The sequence below is a fragment of the Centropristis striata genome, chromosome 5 (genome assembly GCF_030273125.1).
Source record: "Centropristis striata isolate RG_2023a ecotype Rhode Island chromosome 5, C.striata_1.0, whole genome shotgun sequence".
In the NCBI taxonomy this organism is placed as follows: domain Eukaryota; kingdom Metazoa; phylum Chordata; class Actinopteri; order Perciformes; family Serranidae; genus Centropristis; species Centropristis striata.
Genome location: NC_081521.1, coordinates 36546363 through 36572338, shown reverse-complemented (window position 1 = coordinate 36572338; position 25976 = coordinate 36546363). Strand labels below are relative to the sequence as shown.

At 40.3% G+C, this 25976-nt stretch overlaps 3 protein-coding genes across 3 annotated transcripts in view; 2 read left to right on the top strand and 1 right to left on the bottom strand.

Annotated features, from left to right (window-relative positions):
• Window positions 1–1131: 1131 nt before the first annotated feature.
• On the bottom strand, window positions 1132–17261 carry zgc:162200 (uncharacterized protein LOC558638 homolog). Its single transcript, XM_059332780.1, has 10 exons — window positions 16920–17261; window positions 15739–16062; window positions 13581–13793; window positions 13299–13451; window positions 11354–11863; window positions 9055–9918; window positions 8251–8430; window positions 6709–6860; window positions 5117–5477; window positions 1132–3638 (listed from the first exon to the last, which is right to left on the bottom strand). Exons 2-10 carry the CDS (start codon window positions 15979–15981, stop codon window positions 3633–3635), a joined length of 2682 nt encoding a protein of 893 aa, XP_059188763.1. The 5' UTR covers window positions 15982–16062; window positions 16920–17261; the 3' UTR covers window positions 1132–3632.
• A 210-nt stretch (window positions 17262–17471) lies between these two features.
• Window positions 17472–22794, top strand: apex2 (APEX nuclease (apurinic/apyrimidinic endonuclease) 2). Its single transcript, XM_059332781.1, has 6 exons — window positions 17472–17738; window positions 17868–17951; window positions 19087–19267; window positions 19708–19851; window positions 20202–20271; window positions 21518–22794. The coding sequence occupies exons 1-6, from the start codon at window positions 17624–17626 to the stop codon at window positions 22658–22660; spliced, it is 1737 nt and encodes a 578-aa protein (XP_059188764.1). The 5' UTR covers window positions 17472–17623; the 3' UTR covers window positions 22661–22794.
• A 1300-nt stretch (window positions 22795–24094) lies between these two features.
• The window catches only part of LOC131971290 (sodium-coupled neutral amino acid transporter 3-like), a 19986-nt gene continuing 18104 nt past the window's right edge, over window positions 24095–25976 (top strand). Inside the window, exon 1 of the mRNA XM_059332652.1 lies at window positions 24095–24234. The gene's annotated coding sequence lies outside the window, so the exon portion shown is untranslated. The remainder of the gene's footprint in view (window positions 24235–25976) is intronic.

The window sequence follows — 25976 nt, the reverse complement described above, 5'->3', positions numbered from 1 at the left end:
GAAATAATCTACCACTGATTAAACTCGATAGTCTGATGAGTAATTTTGAGAAACTCAGAACTGATTTAGGTTTTAATCTTTGTTGTAGATGCTTTGGACAAAATGTCAGGCCTTGTTATGGTTGGGTGGGGGAGGGGTGGGTTGGTATAACCAATTATTAGGATTGAGGGAAGCATTGAATATTATAAGACAGGTGAAATTCTGAAGTAACTTTGATTTTAATGAAATACTATGAAACTGATATTGATGACATTCTGAAACAGCTATTTTTTATTTATTTTTTTATTTCTGTTGTTCTGATGTACTTCCTGGTACCTAATATGATGACCCACAGAAATTAATAAAATAAAATTCTAAAAAAAGGCTTTGAGTGAAGCTGGTCACATTGTATTTTATTGCACTTGTTTAATTCTTTGCTATTGTTTTTCAGTATTTTCTTAAATTGTAAACTCTTTTTGGGGTGCCTCGGGAGCTGTAAACTCCTCTGTAAAAGACGGATTTTGTTGATAGATTCAAGAACATCAACATCATCAGATCAAGAACAGAATAAATAAGTAGTAGTACTTATTAGCAGTAAAAGGACATTAAAAAAGCTACAAGCAAGTGAAAAAGGTTTTTAAATTTGATTTGAACTGTCAATAGTGGAACAAGACTTAATGTGGACTGGAGTCTGTTCTAGAGCCTGGGAACAGATTACATCTGCAGTGGATTTTTTAAATTTAACAAATCATGGAGGGACATCTGCGCATTACACATGTCCAAAGCCCACTGGATCGTTTGTGCGTAATATAATCGTCTTTGTATTGTAGTCACCACAAGGAAATTCTGTTATTAGTCAATCTGCCAGCTGAGTCACCTCCATGACGTTAGACCAAATTGAAATGCATTTAAAATGTGACGAGGACTAAAATTCACTTTGCTGCGTCATTTAGGAATTGAAACTGAACATTTAGTCTTTGTTTACTTCCTCTCATTTCCCTCTCAGCCAGAAAAAACATTGTGTTATCATCACAGACTACATGTATTTAGCAGGAAACCACAAAACAACAGTAGTCTGCTGTATAATCACATCTAAGAAACTGAAAGCAGTTTTCTGATACTGTGTTTGAACTCAAAAGACCACGATCAGCATACAGTGTTGGCTTGTTTTTATTCTTCATGACAAAAGTGGTTCACAGGTCAATGGAAGGAAACTGCATACACATAAAAAGTTGAGGACCATCAAGTGTGTTATGCGGAGTGTGTGCACGTTGTCCTTTGGAACAATTTACACAGAACGCAGACCACATAAATACAGTTAAAATATTATACAACAATGGTAATTAAATTATACACACATCTGCACAGAGTGAATTAAATAGATTACGAAATCCATTTACAACCTTCGAAGCAATATGACATAATGTTGAAGCATTTCCACTTTTTAGCAAGGAAACTTAACTTATGTGTTAATTTGTGTTTGATATAGTTTCTTGATTTTCTGCATTCGTTATTCATTCATTAATTCTAATAAGATCATACAAGGCATGCTAGCTAAAAAGTGAAAATATTTTAACAAAATGAGATATCGCTTTATTCAGTGCTAACACTTCCCAGTGAGTTTCTTCAACGTAAATAAAACATACCTTCAAAAAATAAAAATTCACAACGACAGTGTTAAACAGTAGCCTCTATTTAGAAAATGTGATGTAGTCTAAAACCAACAGACAAGATCAAAACCAAGGCACTAAAAAGTAAAACAAATCAGCAGGATGTGGACTCTTCTGCTAAACCACAGGACAGTTTAGCTTTAAAAACATGGATGTCAACACTTTCTTGCATCTAGTTCTCTTTTTTTGAAACAGTCGTTTCCAAATGTGGTCTTAAAGATCATGATTGGTCTCATCAGGTCAATTCAATTTGAATTTAAGCTGCATTCAACGAGACAGGTGTTGATACGGTGCCAATGTTAACATATTTGCTGTTGTCAAATGACAACCCTGGCATCAAACTACTCTATAAGCAACCCATGTTGGGTAATCAGCAGATACATGTACATTTACATGTTGTTTTCCTTTGTGTTTTCTTTGTCTCTCTGCTTGTGGAGCTAGCAAAGCAATGTCACGTTGGAGTTATTGCTTTTTGAAATATTTTGTTTGATAAAATGTATTTGTTCCGTGAGATCCATTTCATTTTTTTATTATTATGGGACAATATTATTTAATTTTTCTACAAGCAACCACTCTAAGAGCAGCCTGTTAGCACTATTAACATTCCTAAGTGAAATAATGGGTGCTGCAGCCACAGGAGGAGAAAGCTAGCATTTTGAACATAATTCTACTTCATTACAACATGCTCACTTTGGTAGCAGACAAAAGCATGGTGAAATTAAATGATGGAATACAAAACGTGAGTATCATTACTGTTCAAAAAGCAGAAGCGGAATGAGAATTGTTATTATGAATATGTTACCAAGAGAAATGTGCATGGCCAGGCATGTTAGTTTTAGGTAAACACATTACTATATTCTTGAGTGATGTGAGAGAGTGTCTTTTTCAAGCCAACAGCCCAACAAGCAGGAAATTATCAGCCAATGGGATGCTTGCAATATTGCAAACCCAGATGGCTACCAAAAGCTGCTTATTGTGAGAGCTGCTAAATGGCTGTTGTAAAAAAGATGCAACCTGCAGCCAACTGTTTACTGACCGTAAAGGTAAGTTTGACCCTAAAGAACAGCAGGAAGTATACAGGCACTGTCCTGACTTGGTCTGCATAGTTTGCAAAGTAAGATGCACATTAAAGTTCTGCCAAATCATCTATCTGATTACTCTGTTTGACCTGAGGTGGTGAACTTATGGCTGGCCTATTTCCATCAATGAAATAGCATGTCTACTGACCTATAGTTAAAGGGTGTGGCTGATGGGCAAAAGCCAAAGAGCCAGACACGTGATAGGATAAAAAAAAAAGGGCATGTAACTGTACCACCGCATAAAAGCGGGGAACCTCAAGACGATAGCAAGCTCTCTATTTGTGGGATAGCAGTTATATTAGTAAGGCTGCATTGTTCTACAAAAACAACTACCTGGGGAAAGCTATTACAGATTACCTAACGACTTATAGACACTAAAAGACGCCAGACTGGTCTGACCAGGATGCCAGACTAAAGGCAAGAGTGTAAAGACGTACAGCCTTGAAACAGAACATAGCCTCGAATCAAAGCCTGAGGACAGCAAATACTGCACATAAAAAGTCTCTCATTCTGGAATAAATACTGTCAATGGTTCACCACAACACACAGCAGCCTTGAACAAGACCAGATGGAAATTGGATCCATTTGGGACAAGACAGTCAATGACTTCACATAGCAATGAGCAGCACATATGTCTCTTCATCCTTCTCCAGGCTGCATGCAGGTTTCTCCGCTCCAAGCAGAGAAAACCAAGGGGGCGGGATGAGAGATTTGATTTCTTTTTTTTTTTTTTTTTTTTTTACTTTTTCAAATCCATGGTTGTGGTGGGTAGACTGGGGAATGTTGCATCATATCTGGTATGGACAGGATGTCTCGAGTCAGGAAAGGAGGAGGGAGCCGGGGAGTCAACATGAAGACAGGTCCTTATGGAGAAGAGGGGGTTTGGAGTAATGGAACGAGTGTTTCAGCGCTACAGAGACAGGGTGAGACAGAGACAAAAAAAACATATTTAGTTCAAATTAAAAAAAAAGGTGAAAAGGGTGAGGGTAATTGATAAGGATAAATGGATCCATAAAACATATAAAAGGATCAGCAAATTAGGGTCTTCAAACAGCCACATGAAATGTATAAAAGCAAACAATTCCCCTATAACCCTGATATGTATTCACATATTCTGTGCAAAAAACACAAATATATTTAAGATAGATGATTTATTTTATAGCATAAATTATGGCTTATTTATATCATAGTGTATAGCTTTAGATAAAGTGATTTTAGACTTGGGCTGTGTCATGGTTTACCAGGGTATTCAGAAATTCCAACATGATTTTCTATACCACTAAGTGTATATGCTGTAAGGTGAGGTTTTAAGAGCACAGTATGGACCACCAGAGGTCAGTCTAAGCTCACCTGGGAAAGATGGCAACTGCAAGTAGTGGCTCTAATGCTACAGGACTAATGAAAAAGGAAAATACCTGGAATATTTCCTTTATTACCAAGAGCTTGTTGAATGTAACGACATGTCGCCCCTCAAACGAATCTCTTTACTGAAATTACTCCAAATACATATATTGTACGCCCCAATGAAACGACAGGTATGATGGTGTGAATAAAACCTGTACCGCACAAGCCTTGTTGTTTAGTACAGAGCATAAATCTGGTGGTTACTTTAGCTCATTGCCTGCGAGATGACCTAGAGTGTGAGCTCCGGGGCCTGGCAGGTGTGCCCTGAACTCTATTAGCAGAGCTCCTAGTGACAGTAGTTAACGGTTCCTCTGTGGTTCTACCTGAGGAGGTGGATAATCTACGCCTGGACTCTCTACAGATCCCAGTCATCCTGGTCCTACCAGATGGATTGTGAACAGGGAGGGATGTGGTTGTTGGGGCCACTGAAGATTTAGCATTGAACTGAGTAGAGCCTGTGTCTGATTGAAACGTGTTACGGCATGCAGCTGTTGCTTGTACAGAATTAGACCTCTGATTTGACTGTTTTCTTCTTACTGAAGTATCCAAGTTTGGTTTTGGATCAGGCTTTTGTTTATTTTCACCCCATGCTTCAGCAGTGTTAGGATACACACACGTAGCTTTAGAAGAGGTTAGACTATCTGTAGATGAAGAAAACAAAGAAGGCTTTCGCCTGGTGGAAGAGGCCGGTACAACACGAGTTGTAATGAAGGTGTCCTGGCGTACAGGGACTGAAGCTCTTCGACCTGACGTACCTTTTCTTGAATCACTGATTTGTGTTTTTTTAGCCATTAACTCGCTGCTCATAGAACTGGTAGAGCTTTTACGTGTTGGGGAGCAGCTTGGACTCGAATCAGTATTAAAAATATCACTGACGCTATGACTTCTAATGAAGGTGGCGTCCCGTGGGAGACCCTTGCCTCTGCGTGACTGGCTGCTTGTCTGGATGTGGTTTTCAGAACAAAGAGAGAGAGCGGTTCTTACAGGACTTGCGTGGAGACTTCGGGTTAAACCTCTCAGGTGGTGTGTGGCCATCGCAGAAACGCTGCCTCCGAGAACAGGGCTTGCCCGTGGACTGCTTCTCATTGGTGGGCGTGCAGGACTGCTTCGGGGGCTCCGTGGAGCGCGGCCTGACTTGGCGGCCAGTTCTTTGGCCCGAGAGCGGCGGGGGCTGCTGTTCAAGCTGTGGGGAGACTGAGGAGCCTCCAGGTCCTCCAAACGCTGAGTAAGAGCCAATTTCTGCTGTATCGCCATACGCAGCAGAGAATTCAGTGTCTTCTTCTCATCCTCTGCTGCTGCCAGCTGCCTCTGCATCTCATCCAACTGGGTGACATACTGGTCACACCTGAGAGATTGTACAGAGTGAAAAGATGCAACATGCACAAGCAGGTAAAAACAAATTAATGCACGAAAACCAGAGACGCACAACAAAACACATGCTAAACATGACTTCTATTGTGGCAGACACAAACTTTAAAAACTAGATGTGACAAAACACCAACACTGCAACTAAAGATTAGCTTCATTATTGATTAGTCAAGACAGTTTTTGTTTCATGAATTAATTATTAAATCACACAATTCACAGTGGTAATGTTTTGTGGATTACAAAATTATTAAATTTAAATTGACGCGATACAAAGAAAATATGCAAATCCACAGTGTTTGTGAAGCTGCTGCAAAAACAAATCTCACATTTTTAGATCAATTTCTAGAGAAAGAAATGAGGGGTGCAGGTTAAGATGACAACAATTTGACCGGAATAAGAGTTAAAAAATTGCATACTCTCTTGTCGCCATATGCTGTAATGCACTGCAGTCACTCCAGCTATCCACATGATGGCACCACAAAACTTTATTACAACTACAACTAATTATTCACAAGAGGGTGTTTTAAACTGTAATCTTTAGCCTGTTGCAACTGACAGCAGTAGCGCTTGACCACAGTTTGTTCTCCAATCCTTCTTAAGGATAATTAAATGGCAGCTCATAACTGTCTGGAGGGGCCTAGACAGGTAATGCATGTCTAAGAAGCTTCTCTGGGAATTAATAACAAAAGCCAAGGGAAAAAGTTCACTCACTTAACACCCAACACAAAAACACTCAACAATCCATGCACCATGTTCCCCACGGTTAGTGATTAGTGACTGAAGTGTTGTGGTCTTTAAGTTCAACCCTCGACCAGCTCCTTCCCACCCATCTCCCACCGACATTAGGCTTCTCCTTCCCTAAGGTGACCTGGCTTGATGGGACAAATCTGTCCATGCCTCCTCCCCCATCGGCACAGGGCAGAGCATGTGGTTTATAATCTTCACGTGAACCAGTGGATTGTCCACAGGCGTAATAAGCATGTTAAGCTTATTACATGAGTGGAAGCAGAAGCTGTACCACAACAAGAGCACCATTACTAAGCACGAAAAAAAAAACACCAGCAACTAGAGACAATCAGACTAATTAACACATTTCAGCTAAAATACATTCTATAGCAATCAAAAACCCATTTTGTCAATGGACTAAATATACTACTACTGCTGAATATATTGCTTACTCTTCTCATATACCAATAAGGAAATCTTACCGGCTGGCAAACATGACTCGCAGTGAAGAGAAGGTTGCGGCATCCTCCTTCAAGGCTTTGAGCTCGTTCCGCAGTTTCATCATGGTCTCCGACACCATGCTCTTTTCTGTCTCGTACTTCGTTTTTAAATTGGACAGGGCCAACTCCGCAGTCTGCATTGACAAGAACGATAATTGCACAATTATATGCTACTGCAGTGACAATTCCTCTGTCATAGTGGGTGTTAAAATGCATGCAACTGTGCATGATTTAAACGGACTAGACCAAAACAAAATTAATAATGCACTTGTTTCAAACAGAGATATCTAGGAAGTCCTTTCCCTCGCTTGGGCCTCATATTTATTAACATACGCTCTGTAACAGAGTCTTTAGCGATTCTGGAAATAACTTCAGGCAACATTAAGTTTTTTTTAAATGAGAGTCTTTATAATAGTTTTAATAACATAATTTCATTCATTTTGTGATGAATAGGTATGTGAATTTTTTAAAAGACACCTTATGTTGAAATAAATATACCTATACATTACTATCCTTTCATTCCTAGTCCATGTGACTACAACATGTTCTTTGTTAAAGAGCAATCTATATCAGAGCTTGGCAGGTATATAAAAACCTTGTTGGTAATGAAGACCATAAGTTCTGAGAGTCACTCAAAAGACACACAGCCAAAGGCCTAAGCCCAGTTTTCCCCTTTTGTGTAATCACCTTTTACATATCTGTGACTTGCATCAACAATGCAAAAGTCTTGTGTGGAAAAAAACATGATTTCATCAGAAAACCACATGGGGAGCCAACATAGTCCTGGAAATCAGACTTGAGGGGGTAAACTACTGTATGTGAGCACAGCCCAACCAAGCAGATTACCTTCAGTGTTTATGTGTGTGTGAAAGGGAGAGTGACAGCTAAGGGAACGACAGAAGCAGGTCACAGAGTGCTGGAGCTACAGGAGAGGAGAGGAGAGGAGGGGAGGGGAGGGGAGGGGAGGGGAGGAGAGGAGAGGAGAGGAGGGGAGGGGAGGGGACGGGAGGGGACGGGAGGGGAAGGAGCGCAACCTTTGTGGAGCGCAACATCACACTGTACTCAAGGTGCATAACCATGTGAGCCCAAGGGACTGTCTAGACAAGATGGTGACGATCCAGGTCAACCATACTGCTCATGTCAAGGTTATGTGTGGACAATAGAGAAAACCTCCTCTCTTTGGTCAGGTCCTTATCAAGAATATGTCAAACATATTGGCAAGAGAAGGAAAAAATACATTTCACAACATTTTCTCTGAGCTGCTATGAGATTTCTTGTACATGCAAAGCAACTGATGGAGTAAACAAAAAAGGACAAATGTGGGGAAAGCTTATTTTTAAAGACATCCACATATTGGCTTGGGACATTCGAGGATTACATTCTAGGCACAGTTCCTGACAGGTCAGGCTAATTTAGAGCAGTCTCCCATAGTCAAATACTTGCTGTTACGAGACTAAACATTTCAAGAGTGCAAGGAGCTCAAGATGGAACGTTGTAGTGTAGCCAGTGGTTGCTGTGACCTACCTGTTTGTTAGCCTTGAGGACAGTCCTGAGGGTAGCAATCTGTTCTCTCTTAGTGCTCAGAAGGGACTTGAGTTTTAGTACTTCTTCCATGAGGCTTTCAGCGTCCCGCTCCGACTCTCCGCTGCTGCTGAACCCCGAGTAAGGCATCGCGCCCCTCTGACGACAGAGGTCCACTGCCACCTGAGAGAACACAAAGACATTGATCCAAAGAAATAAGTAAATGTGTTTGATTCAGTGGAAAATAAACATTTTGTCAAAATCCTGGCATTGGAAAACACTTTGTCTTATAGTAGTGATTATATATACATTTTATCTGTATCGGGGTGTTTTATCCTAACATCACACTTTTAATTAATCAATAACTTTATAAACATGTATGACCCTTTAAAATTAAAAGAAGTAAAAGAGCAACTGTATGGTGTCTAAACATGTGTTTCACTAAGTAAAAACACAAGCTCCCAGTGTTCCAGACACTGCTGTATTCTGAAAGGATTCTCTGTAGAGGAAGCTACAACTCAACTTTGACCACTGATAATCCAATCCATTCAAACCCACACACACACGCACGTGTCAACAAGTCCCACACCAGGCTTTGGTTTAAAACAGACATGGGAGCTACTCAACTTCATTTAACAGTCTGATAAGAGCTTCAAAAAGAAATTTGAGGAGGAGGAAAAGCCTTCAACCAGAACAAAAGCCTGGCTTTTAGTGATCGATCCACAATGAAGTAGTCAGTTCTCTAACAATCATGTACTAGTAGAGTAGTGCTGTAATAAACGGCTGTGACAAACAGTGCTTTCTTACCCGGAGGTGTTTGATCTGGCAACGAATGACCGCTACCAAGTTGCGGACATTTGAAGGGTCCCTGAAATCCAGGGTGGGGGATACAGGGCTGTTAGGAGACTCTGTGCTGGTTCCTGCACTGTCCACCTCCCCCATAAACTGCAATGCTGAAGCTTTAGAGCTGAACATGTCATTGGCTCGTGGCTTCTTCTGGGAGTTGTGCTGGGGGTACGCAAAGTGGGATCTTCTTGCACTGCCAACACTTGCCCTGGCACCATCTCGGTAATAGTCCAGGGTGACTCGTTTGGGTGTCAGGTTGTTGCACACGCAGATGTGGTGATAGAGGTTGGACAGCTCCTCGGAGAAAGCCAGCAGCTCTTCCTGTGCAACGCTTAAGTGCCCTTCTGAATCGATGGCCACTTTACGAGTGGCTCCAATCTCCTTCTCGAGCTCACTGATGCGCTCTTGGTCTTGCTTGCTGGACTTGATGCACTGACGGATCTTGTCAGCCAGCTCCTGAGCCTCTGCTCTCCATCGATCCTTCTCCTGTTTGTATCTTTGCTCCAGGGTGTTATAACGAGTTCCTGCCTGAGACAGTTCGTCCCGCAGCTTCAGAAGCTCCTCGCTGGCTGAACGCATGCGGGCCTCCAGCACCTCCTTGCTCTTCGTGTCTACCTCGTAGTCAAAGGCCGCACCATCTCCATTCTCTGTCTCATCTCCCCTGTCGTCTGCCTCCTGGTGCTGCTGGCTGCTCTGTATAGCTTCCAGCTGCTGGGTGAGAGATCCAACCTTGTCTGCTTGCTGACTGAGGGCCTGTTTGGACATTACCAGCTGCATCTGAAGTTCTTCCACTTTGCCAACCAGACCGGACTTCTCTCGTTCTGCCTGGATACACACACACACACACACACACACAACAAAGAAATCGTAAAGACAAAGAAAATGTAATAAAAGACACTAGTTTTAAATAATAAAACCAGGCATAATCAAACCTAATAGCACACAAATCAAAACATCTTAAATAAAATCATATAATAATACTTTGTTATTTGATACTTTGATACTGGTTTAGCCTGCAATTTGGCATTCTAAACCCTCAGCCTGGTTCAGAAAGTGTGTTGAATCATTCAGATTCTGCGTTCTGAGATTTTTAAAATAAATATGATCATAATGGCCATTTGAGTAAGAAGTACAAGCTTGGATTTTAACTGTGCTGACCGGTTTCAATACCATACTTTTTACGCCATATTAAATTATATATATATACAGTACTGTGCAAAGATTTTAGGCAGGTGTGAAAAAATGCTGTAAAATAAGAATGCTTTCAAAAATAGAAATGTTTATCAACTAACAAAATGCAAAGTGAGTGAACAGAAGAAAAATCTAAATCAAAGCAACATTTGGTGTGACCATCCTTGAACAGTACTGTATAGAACTGTTTGACAGACAAAAAATGAGTTATATTGAAACAAGTGTCTAAGCCTATTCCAAAAAACATCCTCTGTTGTTGCCTAGAACAAAGGTTTTCAGCACGTACATGTCATGTGAGCGAGCTGCCAATGTGGACACCAATATATGAATATGCAGAAACCTGATTTAAAGCTGTTCATTAGTTATATAAACAACTTGGTTCAAAGCCAGGCCAATAGTGGCCTGATACTGATTGTTAATTTAATTTTCATGAAACAAAAAGGACAAATTATTCTCACTGCCTTTTCTCTTAATGCATTTTTTATGTATAACGGTAGCTGACCCCATTCAGCTCCACGCCCAACATCTGGTGGGTAGGAGCTTGCTAACCCAACCCCCGATTTGAGTGCTTCATGAATAATACATTTCCTTCAGAGGGATGACAGCTCAAGACATTCCTAATTTTCTTAAGTACCCTTTATTTGTGAGGCACAACTGTATCAGGTGGGAATTCACAAAATTGCTTGGTGAAGTAGATGATGCAACATGGTGCTTGGTGTTTTTTTTATTAAATGGAAAGACTCACGCCTTCACCAACAAGGGATGTGGTCTAAGGCAGGAAGCAGCTGACATCCCCACCGACATCTTAAACACACGAACCAACCTGTACAACAACCTCACTGCACAGAGGACTCTCAATATACACTGTGTGTAGTGTTTTTGTCCCACAAAATAGCATATCTTATAATGGCATTGAATTTCCTCTTGATTCAAGTAATACAACAAAAATAAATACTGCCCCCGTTTCTTTTATGTGGGAATACTTTATCAATATTTTTCTTTGGGGGACTACTATAATTTACCACATCTAAAGGTGTAAAAGAGTGACAGATATTGTCCTGTGGCCTACCTGTAGGAGTTGTTGTTTTAGTTTCTGACTGTCTGAAAAGTGTAGCTCACTCAGCAGGTCCGACACCAGGCCAGAGGCTGGAGCTCGTAGAAAAACGTCACTGTTGCGTGGAGTGGAAAAGCGATGCATGAGGCCGTTACTTTTGGAGCCCCCCAAGTGAGGAGGGTGAGCAGAACCGGGAGCAGACCCAGGACCGTTATTAATGCCGCTGTCCTGATCCTCTCCCTCGCCTTCCCCCTCTCCCCCCTGGCCCTCCTCCTGGCTGTCATCCAGCTGCTCCAAGTGGAGCTCCAGGTTCCCCACAGAATCAAAGGGGTTAAGGGTCAGGGCGGAGAGCTCTCGCCGCAGACAGTTCTTCTGCTCCCTCTCCTCCTTCAGGGCTTCCAGGGCCTCATCCAGCTGCCTCTCTGCTATCTCCTTCAACCTCGCTGCCTCGTCCATCTGAGCTCGCATATATTCCTGCTCCTCGTTCTTTTGGGTCAGCTCCAGCTTTATCGATTCAAACTCGACCTGAAATGTAATAAGAAGCACAACTGTTTTAACAAGTCTTTCTATGTTGATTTATGCAACATAATTGGTTCACATTCTAGCCCAAACATACAAACATACCCATGACACAATTCATCACAATAGTGTTATAGTCACACATTCCGATGGCTATGGTAGACAACTCCACTAATTTCTCTTGAACAACAATGTATGGCTCCCGCACTGGTGTAGAGTTTTAATCCAATATATTTTCTTTATATAATATTTTCATCCTGTTTGCACATGTATTTGCCTTACTTACACACGGTATACATAAAATAACAATACATGTATATTTATTCAAAATAAATAATATGTTGAATGAGTACTTAAGCTTAATTAGGGTGTTTGTGTAAACAAAAAATATTTCTGACATGATTTCAGAGACTGTAGAGGCAAGACTATTTGCTATCTAAAAGTCCACTAAAGGATCATGGACACACAAACAAGCCTAACAACTCATGGACAGTTTTCTTGGCAGAGCTGCAACATACACAAAAAGTGCATCTGCAAAGAGAAGCACTTGTCTCACACCCCAAGGAATCCAAACACTGACAGTAACATAACTACATAACACCGACAACACAGAACACCTTCTTCTTCTGCTGAGAATTGTAAGCATGTAAGATGTTAATAACTACAGAAAATGTCAAAAGCATTTGGAAGGCATTTATAAGAAATATTGTTAGCTTGCCTTTTTAGTCTTTTTATTTTAACGTTGCAACGACACAAAAATACAGTTAACATACAAAAGTATCTCATTGGAACTGAATGATACAAATCATAATTTAAGTCAACAACAGCTTGAATTTTGCTCTGTGGTTGTGGTGCGTCTGATACCTTTAAGTTGTATATGCACTCTGTTTAGTGTGGTTCTGCTGCATGGGCAAGCTAACATACCATGCATGTGACATGTACTTAGTAGATCACAACACTGTGTAAGTTTAGAGAATTAAGAACTGACTGACAGTTTGTTCTCAGCTAAAGGGAATGTGTTCCTAGAAGCTATCAAAATCATCCAGTAAATAAAAAATACTCTGAAACTGATTATCCCGCAATAATTTATAAATTGTGAAATTGTGATCCTGGAGTTTAGTCATGGTGTTATTATGTTACTATTATTTGTTCTTTATTTCCTTGCTGCATAATGTCAACAAAAATGTTTCATTACACAAGATATTTGGCTCTCCGGGGGAGCAGCCAAACTAGGAATTCACTGACAAAAAGAGCAGGTGATCAAGAGAAGAACTATTGTCCTCAGCTGTGGGAGTTACTTCATTTTCCGAGACAAAAGCATTAATCCTCCAGCAACAAAAACAAAACAAAGTACAATGTTCATACAAATGTTTTCCCCCATCTATCCATCAGGTATAACTTGCATATATTTTGTGAAATTGGAGTTTGAGCAATAACTGACCTGGTTTTCTTTGAGCACAGACACCTGTTTTTGTAGAGATATGTTCTCTTCTTCCAATTCGCCATTGTCCTGCAACTGGCGCAGCTCACGTACTTTATATTCCTTCATCTCATCCCTCTGGTGGCCCTTTTCTGCCTCCAGACATTCACACTCCTGTAGAATACAACCCATTGTCAAATCAGTGCAAGGCACAACACTTAAACAGCACAATTACCAATTTCATGTCGTGCACAGTATAAGTATAAACACCAGTATGCAGGTGTACTGACTGAGTTGCCATACCTTCTTTAACTGGTTGGTAACCACCCCAAGTCTATCCATCTCTGCATGTGCATTGCTTAGAGCAAGGCGTGCTTGCTTGAGCTCTGCCTGGACTTCCTCCATGCGGGTTGTCATGGCAGCCTCCTTAGTAGCAGTCTCCTGCAGCAAGTTTTCCTCCCGGCACTCTCCATCAGCAGCTGCACGCTTTTGGCTGCTCACAGAATCTGCAAATGCCTTTACACAAACAAAAAGGGTTAAGGAAAGGGCAAAACCTGCAGTATCGAGCAAGCTACATGCTATTTTAGACAGCAGAACAACATTCACAGTGCTGAAAGACAAATTAATGTGTGCTGTGCTACTCATATCAAGGCATCTTGAACAAAAGAAGGGAAATAGCACTTCACAAATGATCATTTAAAACCTGATTACATTGAGGAAATGGTTGTTATGGATTGGTAACAAGACACCTCAGACCTTAGCAGCAGCTTCCATACTGTTTCACTCTGTATTTCTATCTAGCAAATGTGATAATACGAGCAAAAGGCAAATTACACGTCTCTGTAATACCAGCCTGCCATAATCAGTAGCCTTGACACATTATGCATCAATGCCCACTGATGAAGCAACCAACAAAAAAGGTGTTAAATGTAATGAAAATGCTACTAAACACGCTCAACTGATCATCGTGATGTGGTTATATAATGATGCTAATTCACAACACATGAGTTCTGCTTTGTTAAAACCCTGCCAAAGCCTAGGTAGGTAAACAGCCAATACATGAGGTTTATGCAGATTATATAAAATAGCTGAAATTCTGTACCACTACGTCCCTCAAGACATAAAGAGCTTTGCTTGATACGGGGTTATAAAACATCAGGATAAACCGGTTTTAATGTTGTTCTGGCACATATTTATTGCTAAATATCCAACTGCTTATAAGCAGGATTTTTAATATTTCAATTTAAACAGGTGGATGGAACAATTACGGAACCAAAAACCTGCCCCATGACAGGATTGAATTTTATAGGATTACCTTCTTATATAAACCCATTTTAGCCGCACTAAATACATTCTTAGCCCATCTGGTGCATTTATGTCAAAGTTTACAATCAGGAGAGAATATTAACCCTTCACACATTAGCCATTCAGCTCTTTGTCAGCACAAGCATGAACATAGGAATCTCAGATATTTCCCCAAAAGGCAACTTTAAAAAGTGAGAAATTATAACTGTCACCTAGAATGTAAATGTATAAAATATGGCTTTGTATTCGAAAGACATGGATTACATGGTAATCTGTGCTTTGACATATTGGTCTAATCTTTTTTTATCTTGACTATTTGACTCTAACCTAATTTAATCCTTAATGCCATACAGTTAAGTATTAAAATCAGTTCTCTCATAAACAGAGAAATATTAATACTTTAAAAGCACCGGATGTGCTGAGTAATTGGCTGTTGACAATGTCCTAATCAGTAAACAGTGTTCTCCGTCATCATCAGATGACATACGAGAGCAAAACTGACTCAGCATGCGTTCACAAGTCTCCTCATTGAAAGTATAACATGAGGTCACAGCTGTAACAGAACTGTTATTGTGGTAGCAGAAAGACGGAGTTAACAAAATGCAATGAACGGATGAGCAATCAAATTCATGACATAGGTCACTGGTACACACAAAAAGATAACAATGGTATCTTTATATGACCACAATGTGCACTGAAGGCACTTAGTTCCTCAACTGTTAAATTTAAATGAGCAGCATCAATAGATAGCATTTCAATTTTGACTGCATTTACATTTTGTGTCATGTGACAGCTGGCCATTCTACAAATCCATTGTTGTACAATCCAATCCATAAAAAAGGTGTGATATTACTTATGCATCTTGGTAAATATATCCTGCAATAATGTAACAGAATTACATTTGCTTGGGCATTTCTTATGTATAAAAATATCTTGACCAATGTTGTGTTCATTCCTACTATAGTTCTGAGAAAACATGGTTGATGGAAGCTTCACATCCATTTTGTAATAAAAAAAAGTTTTATTTATACAGGCAAAAGAATGTGCAAAATAAATAGTACTTTATTGGAAAATAACTCTTTGAAAGCTTGGGGTATGAGAACTTTGCAAGGCTAGGGTTGTCTAAATATAACTGAAAGGCCTTGGGTGTTCCTACCTCTTTCAGCTGCTGTAGCTCCCCTTTGAGGCCTTCATGCTCCTCTTCCAGCTGCCTGTATTTCAATTTGAGAGCAGAACTTTCCTCCAGCACCACTAGTCCATAGCGGGCTGCCTGTAGCTTCTCCTCTGTGGCCTCCTGGAGCTCCAGGGTTAACCGTACAACCTCAGACTTCAAGTCTCCACTCCCCATCTCGGCATCCCCTTGTGCTGCACCTGCTAGGTCTGTATCTGCCTCCAGCATACTTGCTTGGCCTCCCACTTGTCTGGCAATGTTCTTCTGGGACACCTGCCTCCTTCACTCCCCCACTCTCATTGCTCTGCACTACAAAAGCAAAACACAAAGATGGTGATTATGTAAACATCTTAGAACAATGGCCAGGAAAGAAAAGGGGGTTTGTATAAGTCATATTGTGAGACCAATTGAGCAAACTGCATAGGGCAAAATTAATTTGAGGATTGGTTGAATGAAACAAATGCCTCTGCTTTCAGCTCAAAGGGTCAAAGGACTAATGATTGCAGTTTGTAAGTATGTCGCTGGTGGAAGTTTCGCATCCCCATAAAGTAATCGTGGAAACAAAATGGATTAAGGGTAACGTTACTTTAACCATCCGTATTGACTGGGTGGGGCTTTCCACCCCCATTCCCTCATGTCCTCTTCTTTGACCGAAGATGGAAACAGCAGCCGCCGGTTGTCCGGTGCCAAATGATGCATCCCATAAGCATCTGTTCCTCCTAGACCTCAAACTAGTACCATCAACTGAGAGTAAATTAAATGGGGTTATATGAAAACCATTAGCATGTGCGCATCTCCAAAGTTCCTTCAAAGCAAGCTGGTATCCTAGATGGTGAATACTACTTTGACATGGAACACTAGGGTTAAATCTAAGACGACACCGGACACGCCAGCTAGCTAATGCTAAGTCAACGTTAATGCAGTCAGCAAACGACACCACAATGAACCATGACGTTCAGGTTAGCAACATCGACTTTAAATATTTAGCTACCGTTAGCTAGCTTACTGCCTTTGTGATTAGTCAAATATACACAAGCTTAACGGTAGAGACGACATCACGACTCACGGAAATGTTCTCCGGTGATAACGTCAGTCGGATCCTGTCAAGACAAGCTAATTAGCTACCGCTTGGTAGCGCGCGACCATTCGCCGAACGAGCCACTCACCCCTCCGGTAGTTATCTCAAAGATGGAGCTCGCCAGTTGGAAGCTAACGTCCACTGTGTGCCTCCTCCGGGACAACTGTCAGCGGCGACGGTTGATTGTGACGACAGTAGCCAGGGGTAGCAGCAGCCCGGGTTACTGAACGGCCGCCTCCCGTCCTCCCACCCGGTTCTCCGGTTTCACAGTGAGGTCTGGTGTCAAAAGCGCGCCGAAAACCGGAAAGCACTAGTACCCCCTCTAGCTAGGCGAAGGAGCAATGCAAGTTCTTCTTCTTCTTCTTCTTATTTTAATTGGCGGCTGGCATCCAACTTATAGGTGCATTGCCGCCACCTACCGGATTGGAGTGTGGATCATTAGATTAGCAGGAAATAAAAGAAAACAACAAACGAAACAAAAAGAACAAAAAAAAAACAAAAAAAAAACAAAACAAAAAAAACCTACGCAATGCAAGTTGAAACAAATTGTCTTTTTTCTACAATAAAGTGAGCATGGCATATCCTGAAACACAAAAATAAAAATGTAACATTAACGAAATGAATGCCACGATTTTATTTGATCAGCAAACGTGAAATATGAGAGAAATAATGAAATATTAGTAAATATACACACTTCCGCTCGTACTTTTTTTTGCTTCCCTTTTACTTCCGGATGTGCACTTTGTGTCATGGCTGCAGCTTTCACACTCCAATAGCGTGTAGTTTCTCACAATGAAGATCGTTACCTGGAACATTAATGGCATAAGGACTTTCAGAGGCGGCATTAAAAGGGCTCTTGATTCACTGGATGCAGATATTATCTGTGTTCAAGAGACAAAAGTGACAAGTAAGTAGCTATAAGTCAGTGATGTTTTGGAAAACGTGTAGGCTTGCATGTGACGTAGCAGTCAGAAGTCTGTCTTTTGGAAATTAAAGTTAAACCCCAAAATGTGTCCGTCCGTCCCCCCCCCCACAGGAGACTTGCTTGATGAGAGAACTGCCATTGTTGACGGCTACAACTCCTATTTCAGCTTCAGCCGAGGACGCAGCGGCTATTCAGGTCTGTTACATTGTCAAGTTTTGGTCTTTAACCCATAAGAACCCAGACCCACTTATCCTTAAAGGATGTGTTCTATAAGTGGACCACATAGAACACATTTCTGATGTTTAAAAAAAAAAAAATACTACCCCTAAATGTCAAATTTCTGTGATATGACATATATGTTACAATGGGTGTTTATGGTATTTATGTTTATATTTCTTATTTTAAAATAGAAAAAAAAATAGACACGTTTTCTGCTTACAGAGACACAAATTTGCCTTTTTATTTTGCATCTCCATAACATTTATCAAAATTGTGACTTTAATTTGTTCAGGAAATATGGTCAGAACAAGTTAAATGCAACACAGGACAGAACTATTAATGGATTAGAATCGTTAAATGGGTTTAAACTTAGCCTAGTAACAAAAAATAAGCTTTTGGAATTAGCTACTTTTACATATTTCTGTTTCCAGTCACACAGTATACGTCTCTTAGGGATTTAATGAGTTAAGGTGAAGCATAAAGCTGAATATGGGAGATTCTAGAAGATTTAAAGTGTTTGATACACGGGTGTCACCATGGGTTCTTATGGGTTAAATTATGACATGGTTTCTATGGGTACTGGGTAAACAATTAAACACTTGCATTTCAATGTGGTGTTTCCAGGGTGTTGAAAAGTAATTAAGTGCTTGCAACTTATTAAATAGATTTTATATGATGCCAAGTCTACTCACAGATATTTTAAAACATGAAACTTTGTTGTGTTTTATTTTGTCTGCCTTCTGTAGAATGCTGGCATTAACATAATGTTGGTTGTTTATACCACAACAACATCTGATTTAATGTGATACAGTGCAATAATCAGTATACTGATAATGTCCTCTATATACATGTATAACAGCTGTAAGGTGCTGGGGGAAAAAGCTGGAAAATGCTTGAGAAATGCTTCCATTTGACTTTGAAAAAAATGTATGAAGCCTGAGTACTTTTCCCAATTATATATAATATCCCCAGACAAGAACAAACAATTGCAATACTTCACTGAATCGGCAGAATATTCTTGTTTAAGCCACTGTCACATTGTTATACCTGCCTAATTGCAGCTGCTAACACTAATAAAAACTAATTCACCTTCCTTTTCTGACATGCACAGGGGTTGCCACTTACTGTAAAGACAGCGCTACTCCCTTTGCTGCTGAGGAGGGTCTCACAGGCCTGCTGACCAATCATGAAGGGGCTGTTGGATGCTATGGTGACCAGGCCGAGTTCTGCGGCGAGGAGCTGCAGCTTTTGGACAATGAAGGACGAGCCGTTATCACACAGCACAGAATCATGTAAGAGAAAAGTAATTCTAGTTATTACTTGCTTCTTGTGTGTTATATGTGCTACATGTGTTAATGTAGTCACATCATTTAAAAGAAACGGCAACTATATATGCACTAGAACAGAGGTTGTTAAAGTGGGAGGTGGGCCTTGAAACTGTTTCTGGGGAGTCTCAGCAAATTGAAGTGAAAAAATAAATTAAAAGCCTCAGTTATTACATTAGTTAAGAAAATTCCTCAGGACAGACCCTTTTTATGTATTTGGTGTAGTCTTACGTTATGTCAAATAGAAATATTTAAAGTTTCCTCTTACAAGAGACATGCAAGTTAATGATCAAAACGTAACTTGATGAAAACCACAAGGGAGATTCCAATGTGTTTTCTTGATTCTGTAAAGTGGCTTTAACTTCTAAATGTCTGTGCCTCCTTTAGACTCTGTTTTAATTTCACAGGTGTCAGGAGAAAGAGCAGACTGTAACTGTGATCAATGTATACTGTCCACGGGCTGACCCTGAAAAGCCGGAGCGAAAGCAGTTCAAACTGCAGTTCTACAAGTTGCTTCAGAACCGGGCTGAAGCTATGCTGAAAGATGGGAGGTGAGAGTTGCCACAGACTGAAAATAAAGTTACAATGAGGCACAGCTGCTTCCTGCTTGTATTAAAGACATTTTAACTATGAAACTGTTCTAACAATGCAGCCTTTTACCAGTTTACATCATTTGAGCATGAGCAACGGTAGACATGTACCTCGCTGTCTATGCACTTTGACATATATGTCACAAGTGAATAAAATGTTAAAGCAGCTTATTGTTTGAAATGAGCAGTACATAGTGACTTATTGCATTCACAGTGTTATTTTGGACTGTCTATCATGAGTGTTTACAACTTATTCTGTTATTTCTTCTCCACTTTAAATTCTAAGTGGTGTGTTTTCTGTTCTATTTCAGCCATGTGATAGTTTTAGGAGACGTAAATACTTCTCATCGGCAAATAGACCACTGTGACCCCAGCGATATTGTAAGTAAAAGCATAGAACACTGTCAAGAATTGCTTGTCTTTTTTTGTTATTTGATATCTTGTGAAGGTTAAGATGGAAAGACGGATCCCACTCTCTGTGCCTTTATGGTAAATGAAGTTCCAGCTGATTACCATAGCTTAGCATTAAAGACTGGAAATAAATAAACGGGTAGCATGACTATGCCCAAGGGTAACTGAATCAGCCCAGCCGTACCTTTAATTCTCATATTGTGTATGTGTGTAATCTGCACAAAAACAATAGTGAAAAAAACAAGTTTCACATCCTGGCCACCTGTTTCCCTTTGCTTCTGCTTCTGCTCCTGGCGATGGCTTTATACAGTATGTCACCAACAGACATGAGTGGTATTAATATCAGCAAAAAAGCAAAGTAGTATATTTTTTCTAAATGTCAAACCATTCGTTTAAGATATTGGAATAACACAATATTACATAAAAATTGCAGTTTTACATTTCTGCCAAATGTAATGTGTAAAATGCCTCCACCACTCCTCCACATCCAAATGATTTTTATACAAACATTACACACTGAACTGCCAACTCTCGCCTGATTTGCCCAGTGTGTGTGGTGATTGGCTGCCAGAAAAAACATATAAAGTAATTTTTCTAGATCTGGGTACAAAAAGTATCAAATGCAAACATCATTTTACTGTAGGACTTGTGATACCACTTGGTGCTGTGTTATTTCAGTCGATACTGTAGAGGAGGGGTCTCTAACTCAAATTACCTGGGGGCCGCTGGAGGCAGTATCAAAAACACAAAATTACCAAAAATGACACAAAATGACTGAAAAAACACTAAATTACTTTAAAAATGAGACAAAATGACAAAAAAGACACAAAATGGCCAAAAAATACACAGAATTACCAAAAAAGACACAAAATTATTTTAAAAAAGACACAAAATTACCCAAAAAAATACTTTAAAAAAATACTAAAAAAGACACAATTTTATTTTAAAAAGACTCAAAATTACCAAAAACAGACTCAAAATTACCAAAAAAAGTAATTAAAGGGAACTTCCACACACAACACGGTAAAGTGCCATTCATGTAAAACTCACATTAAACTTTCATATCAAGGTGAGGGCCACAAAATATCGTCACGAGGGCCGCAATTGGCCCGCGGGCCGTAAGTTTGAGACCCATGCTTTAGAGAAATCGATACCCAGCCCTAATGCATATTCATAATGATGAAACTCTGCTTGCTTTGTTTTTCTCATTACTTAGGAGGATTTTGGTGAGAACCCTGGGAGGAAATGGCTGAATGGCTTTCTGCACAGTGACAGACAGGAAAAGGAAATTAATGAGGACGAAAATGATGAAGAGTCAGAGGCAACCTCAACAGATCCCATCCACAGTGGGAAATTTGTGGATACCTTTCGCTATTTCCACCCGACTCGCACCAGCGCCTTCACCTGCTGGTCCACTCTCACTGGAGCACGCCAGACAAACTATGGCACACGCATCGACTACATATTCGCTGACTGCCAGCTAGCCAAGGAGCAGTTTGTGGCAGCAGACATCATGCCAGAGATGGAGGGATCAGACCACTGCCCTGTGTGGGGGCAACTGAGCTGCCCTCTCCTGCCCAGCTCCAAGCCTCCTCCCCTCTGTACACGCTACCTGCCAGAGTTTGCTGGCAAGCAGCAGAAACTCTCCCGCTTCCTTGTGAAGGTGGACCAAAAACCAACTCAGTCCGAGCAGGGGGATGCATTACCTGGATCTCAAGAGGAGGAGGAAAGGAGGGAGAATTTAAACCCTTTCTCAGGTAAAAAACGGTTATTAACATCAGACTCCGTTGTCCCAAAAGGGAAAAAGACTAAGATAGCAAAGACTTCCATAAAGACTTCCACAAAGCCACAGGGCAGCCTCCTTTCCTTTTTCAAACCCAAGATCACAAATGCGCCTCCCTCTACTGAAGCAACTGAAAAATCACTCAGCGTGGATGAAGTTACTTCATCACAGAACTCTCAAAAATCATCCACAACCAGAGAGGATGTGTCCTCGGTCACAAGCAGCGTACCTGAAGACACTGAGCGTGTCTGTGGTGGTTCACCACAGCTGTGCACCAGTAGCACCACAGAGGACACTGATAAACAAATAAAGACAAGACATTTAACCCCACAGCCGTCTGTGGGACGCTCAGACGCAAAGAAAGGGGCATCGTCAGTGTTTTGGAAGTCAGTGCTTCATGGGCCGCCCCCACCACCATCCTGTAAAGTCCACAAGGAACCCTGTGTGCTCCGTACTGTGAAAAAGGAAGGGCCAAACATGGGCAAACAGTTCTTTGTTTGTGCCCGGCCTCAGGGACATGTCTCCAACCCTGAGGCTCGCTGTAATTTCTTTGCGTGGGTTGAAAAGGGGAAGTGACATTGTTTACTTTATGGACCACAAGTTGTTTTTCCTGACTCATCAGCAAAACCAGCAAAACAAGACTACTACACTGATCATTTCACAGATTTTAATTGTTCATTATGTGTTTTTCTCGTTGGTACATAATAAAATACATTAGTTTTCTATTTTGTTGGTTTCATCTGTTCTTGGAGCTTAAATAACCAATCAATAGATCTGTTTGACATGAAATTATTCTAACAATTTGATAACATTTTTTCAAGCAAAAAAGCTATATAAAAATATAATGAGGTTCCAGCTTCTCAAATGTGAGATTAAGAAATATTTTTCGGTTTTATACCACTGTTAATTCAATATCCAAGAAGTAAACTGTTGCGTTTGAAGACATGCTTAGGAACTGGAGTATGCATTTCACAATATCTCATGACATTTTACAGACTCAATGATAATTCACTTAATTGTAAATTCATTTTCAGACTAATCGATTTTGAAAAAACTTAAGTTGGTGTCCTACTTCTTGTCATTACCTAATAAATAAAATAGGGGTGCAACAATAAATCGGCTGAACATCGTTATCGGCCGTTATTCTCCTCATCAGCCTATTGGCCAATAACATGGAGCGTGGGGTTGGCTTAATGTTGTGTTGGACTCGTCCCGGCCCTCACAAAGATTAAATGAAATTGTTAGTGTTTAAGTTCAGGTTATTACTTGAGATATAAACCTAAAGGTAAAGACCTAAACACAAGCTATATTCACAGAGTCTTTGAGAGTCAGTTAGTCCGCTAACCAGCCTGGTCCTGCATTAGAAAGATTGCATTTAAAACAACCAAAGAGCCAATGGCACAATGGCCCATCCTTTTTACACACCAGTGAACACATCATGCTGGAGTCATGTCATTAAGTCAGAGGATGAGGAAAAAGGGGTCCTTTAAGGAAAAAGGTAGTAATTTTGACAACAGATTGGATTTTCTATGATCACATCTGGATGCTGTTGTTGGTCATTGTGTTTGTGTTTTTTACTCATCAGTAGTTTTCTAGTGATTTAAGTCTTTGTGCCCACTAGATGGCGGTGCTAGTGAGCTGAAGGCACAAATCTGAAGCTCAGAGAAGAAATGAAAAGAAACTTTCCACAGCAACTCATCACTTGACATTACCAGCTGCACAGCAACAGTACAACAGCTGTAATGTAGGCCAGTAAGCAGAGGATGTTTTAGAAAGTGTTTCATCATGAACACTGCTTGAATATTACAAATGCCCCTGGGGTGAATCACAGATATAAATGCTTACAGTGTCCACATATACACAGTTGGTTTACAGTACTTCATAAAGCCACAGACCACCACGTGTGCCCTGATCAGTATACAGGAACAGGGAGTGGCTTGGCTTGTGACATGGCAGGAAATTTCTTAACGCGCGCAATTACTACCTCCTCCTTCCCCCATTTTTTCCTCTCCTCTTACAGCTGCAGGCAACCTCATGGCTCTGTAAAAAAGCAGATTTTGGACTTGAACCAACCAACAAGTTTGAACTTTTAAGCCGTTTGACTCCTGTCTAGACTGAAGACGTCCATCTGTCTGACTGTTACTACTGAGGTGAGTACGAGAGGAAGGCCTGCAGGCCGGTCTCTACATCTGCTTCAGGATTTGGGCCACGACACAATCTCCCATTCATAAATGTGTGGAGATACGGGAGAAAATGTTATCATTAACTTCACTGATAGTGTGTTTTACAGTAGCAGTACTGATAGCATTCTTTTCAGCTGGTTTCTGCTATAACCTTTCTGCTGGGGATATATTACTGCTGTCCCTTTTTGGACATGCTGGCAGTTCCCTCAGCATAGAGGTGGGATTTTAAATGACTCACTGAAATGAGAGATCATCTTGGCTGCAAATGCTGGCATCACTGTTTGGTACAAAAATAACATTCAACGTTTGATATATGGCTATATCTAGACTTAATGTCTCCTGATTAACTTTATTTCACACTCCTTTTATATGTCAGTTCATTTGTCCTTTCCAAATCATGCATTGGACTTAGGGTCATTTAAGGTCACAGAGGTAGCCATTATTATTATTTTATTTTATTTTATTCATCCAACCTGTACAGACCTTAAGCCTGATATTTACTGCTCCAAACAGCCTGAATTTTATAAAATTATCACAACGTGGACGTTTATTACTTACTTATTATTGTCATTATGATGTCCAGCTTTCTAAGAATGAAATCAAATTCTTGAAAAGGTATTAAAATAAATCTGCCATCTGTGTACACTGCCACTAGATGAGATCTTAAGACATGAAAACTGAAAAACACGCTTTCCAGTAAAGGATTTGTGTCATGCTGAGATAAAATGTGGGTGTTTCTTGGGTGTGCAGAAGAAACCCCTCATATCTTGGTTAAGTTGAACTTTATCAGCCAACTGAAATGTCGTCCCTGAGAAGTGCATGACATTTAAATCTTGATGAACCAGTAGCATGGTGACCACGTGTTGTTGTTGCTGTGTTCAGGAAGTATGCTCTGCTGCAGCATCTTCCTATATAATGTCGAAATATAGAGACATCTTGTGTGTCTTCTGTCAGTGACAACATGTTAGAAGACTACTGTTTTTTAAAGGTGCTCGAACCGTGTATGGATTACTGAACAGGCCTGCAGGGCACAGGTCCAGTGCTACAAAGTGTCAGGCCCCACTGACCTTCACCTTCAAAATCACTTAAAGTAACATGTACCATCAAGCATAAACAGCAACAAGTACAAAGAGACACAGAAAGCGCACAATGTGTGAAACAACTAAAATGAAATGCATAACAGCTGCAAAGAGACACAAAGAGACTCATGAAAACTATGAAAAGAGGCAAAACAACTACTAAATAGTCACAGATAGACTACAAAGAGAGGAAAACAAGCAACAGACAGAAATCACCTAAAAAAAAAAAACCTAAAAAAATTATAAAGTGAGACAAATTCACTACAAAGGGACACAAAATGACCACAGAGAGACTCATGATAACTTTTTAAGGGGAAAAACAACTACAACGCGGCACAGAAGGACTACAAAGAGATAAAAAAAAAGGGGCAAAACAAGCAGCAGTAAGAAATCACCCCAAAAAAGACAAATATAATTACAAAGTGACACATAATGACTCTTGACAACTATGAAAAGAGGTAAACCAACAAGACAGCATAAAATAACTTCAAAGAAACACAAACAAAGCCATGCAAAACGGCTGCAAAGCGACACAAAGACACACAGAGACTCGTGACAATTATGAAAAGAATCAAAACAACCACAACATAAAATTACTTGAAAGAAACACTAAATACTATAAAGAGCGTA

Coding starts and splice junctions, on each gene's coding strand:
- apex2 (XM_059332781.1), top strand. CDS start 17,624: ATGAAGATCGTTACCTGGAACATTAATGGCATAAGGACTTTCAGAGGC. Junction 19,852..20,201: donor GCTATGCTGAAAGATGGGAG/GTGAGAGTTGCC, acceptor GTTCTATTTCAG/CCATGTGATAGTTTTAGGAG. Junction 20,272..21,517: donor ACTGTGACCCCAGCGATATT/GTAAGTAAAAGC, acceptor CTCATTACTTAG/GAGGATTTTGGTGAGAACCC.
- zgc:162200 (XM_059332780.1), bottom strand. CDS start 15,981: ATGCTGGAGGCAGATACAGACCTAGCAGGTGCAGCACAAGGGGATGCC. Junction 9,919..11,353: donor TAAAACAACAACTCCTACAG/GTAGGCCACAGG, acceptor GTGTGTATCCAG/GCAGAACGAGAGAAGTCCGG. Junction 5,478..6,708: donor CGAGTCATGTTTGCCAGCCG/GTAAGATTTCCT, acceptor ACAATCTCTCAG/GTGTGACCAGTATGTCACCC.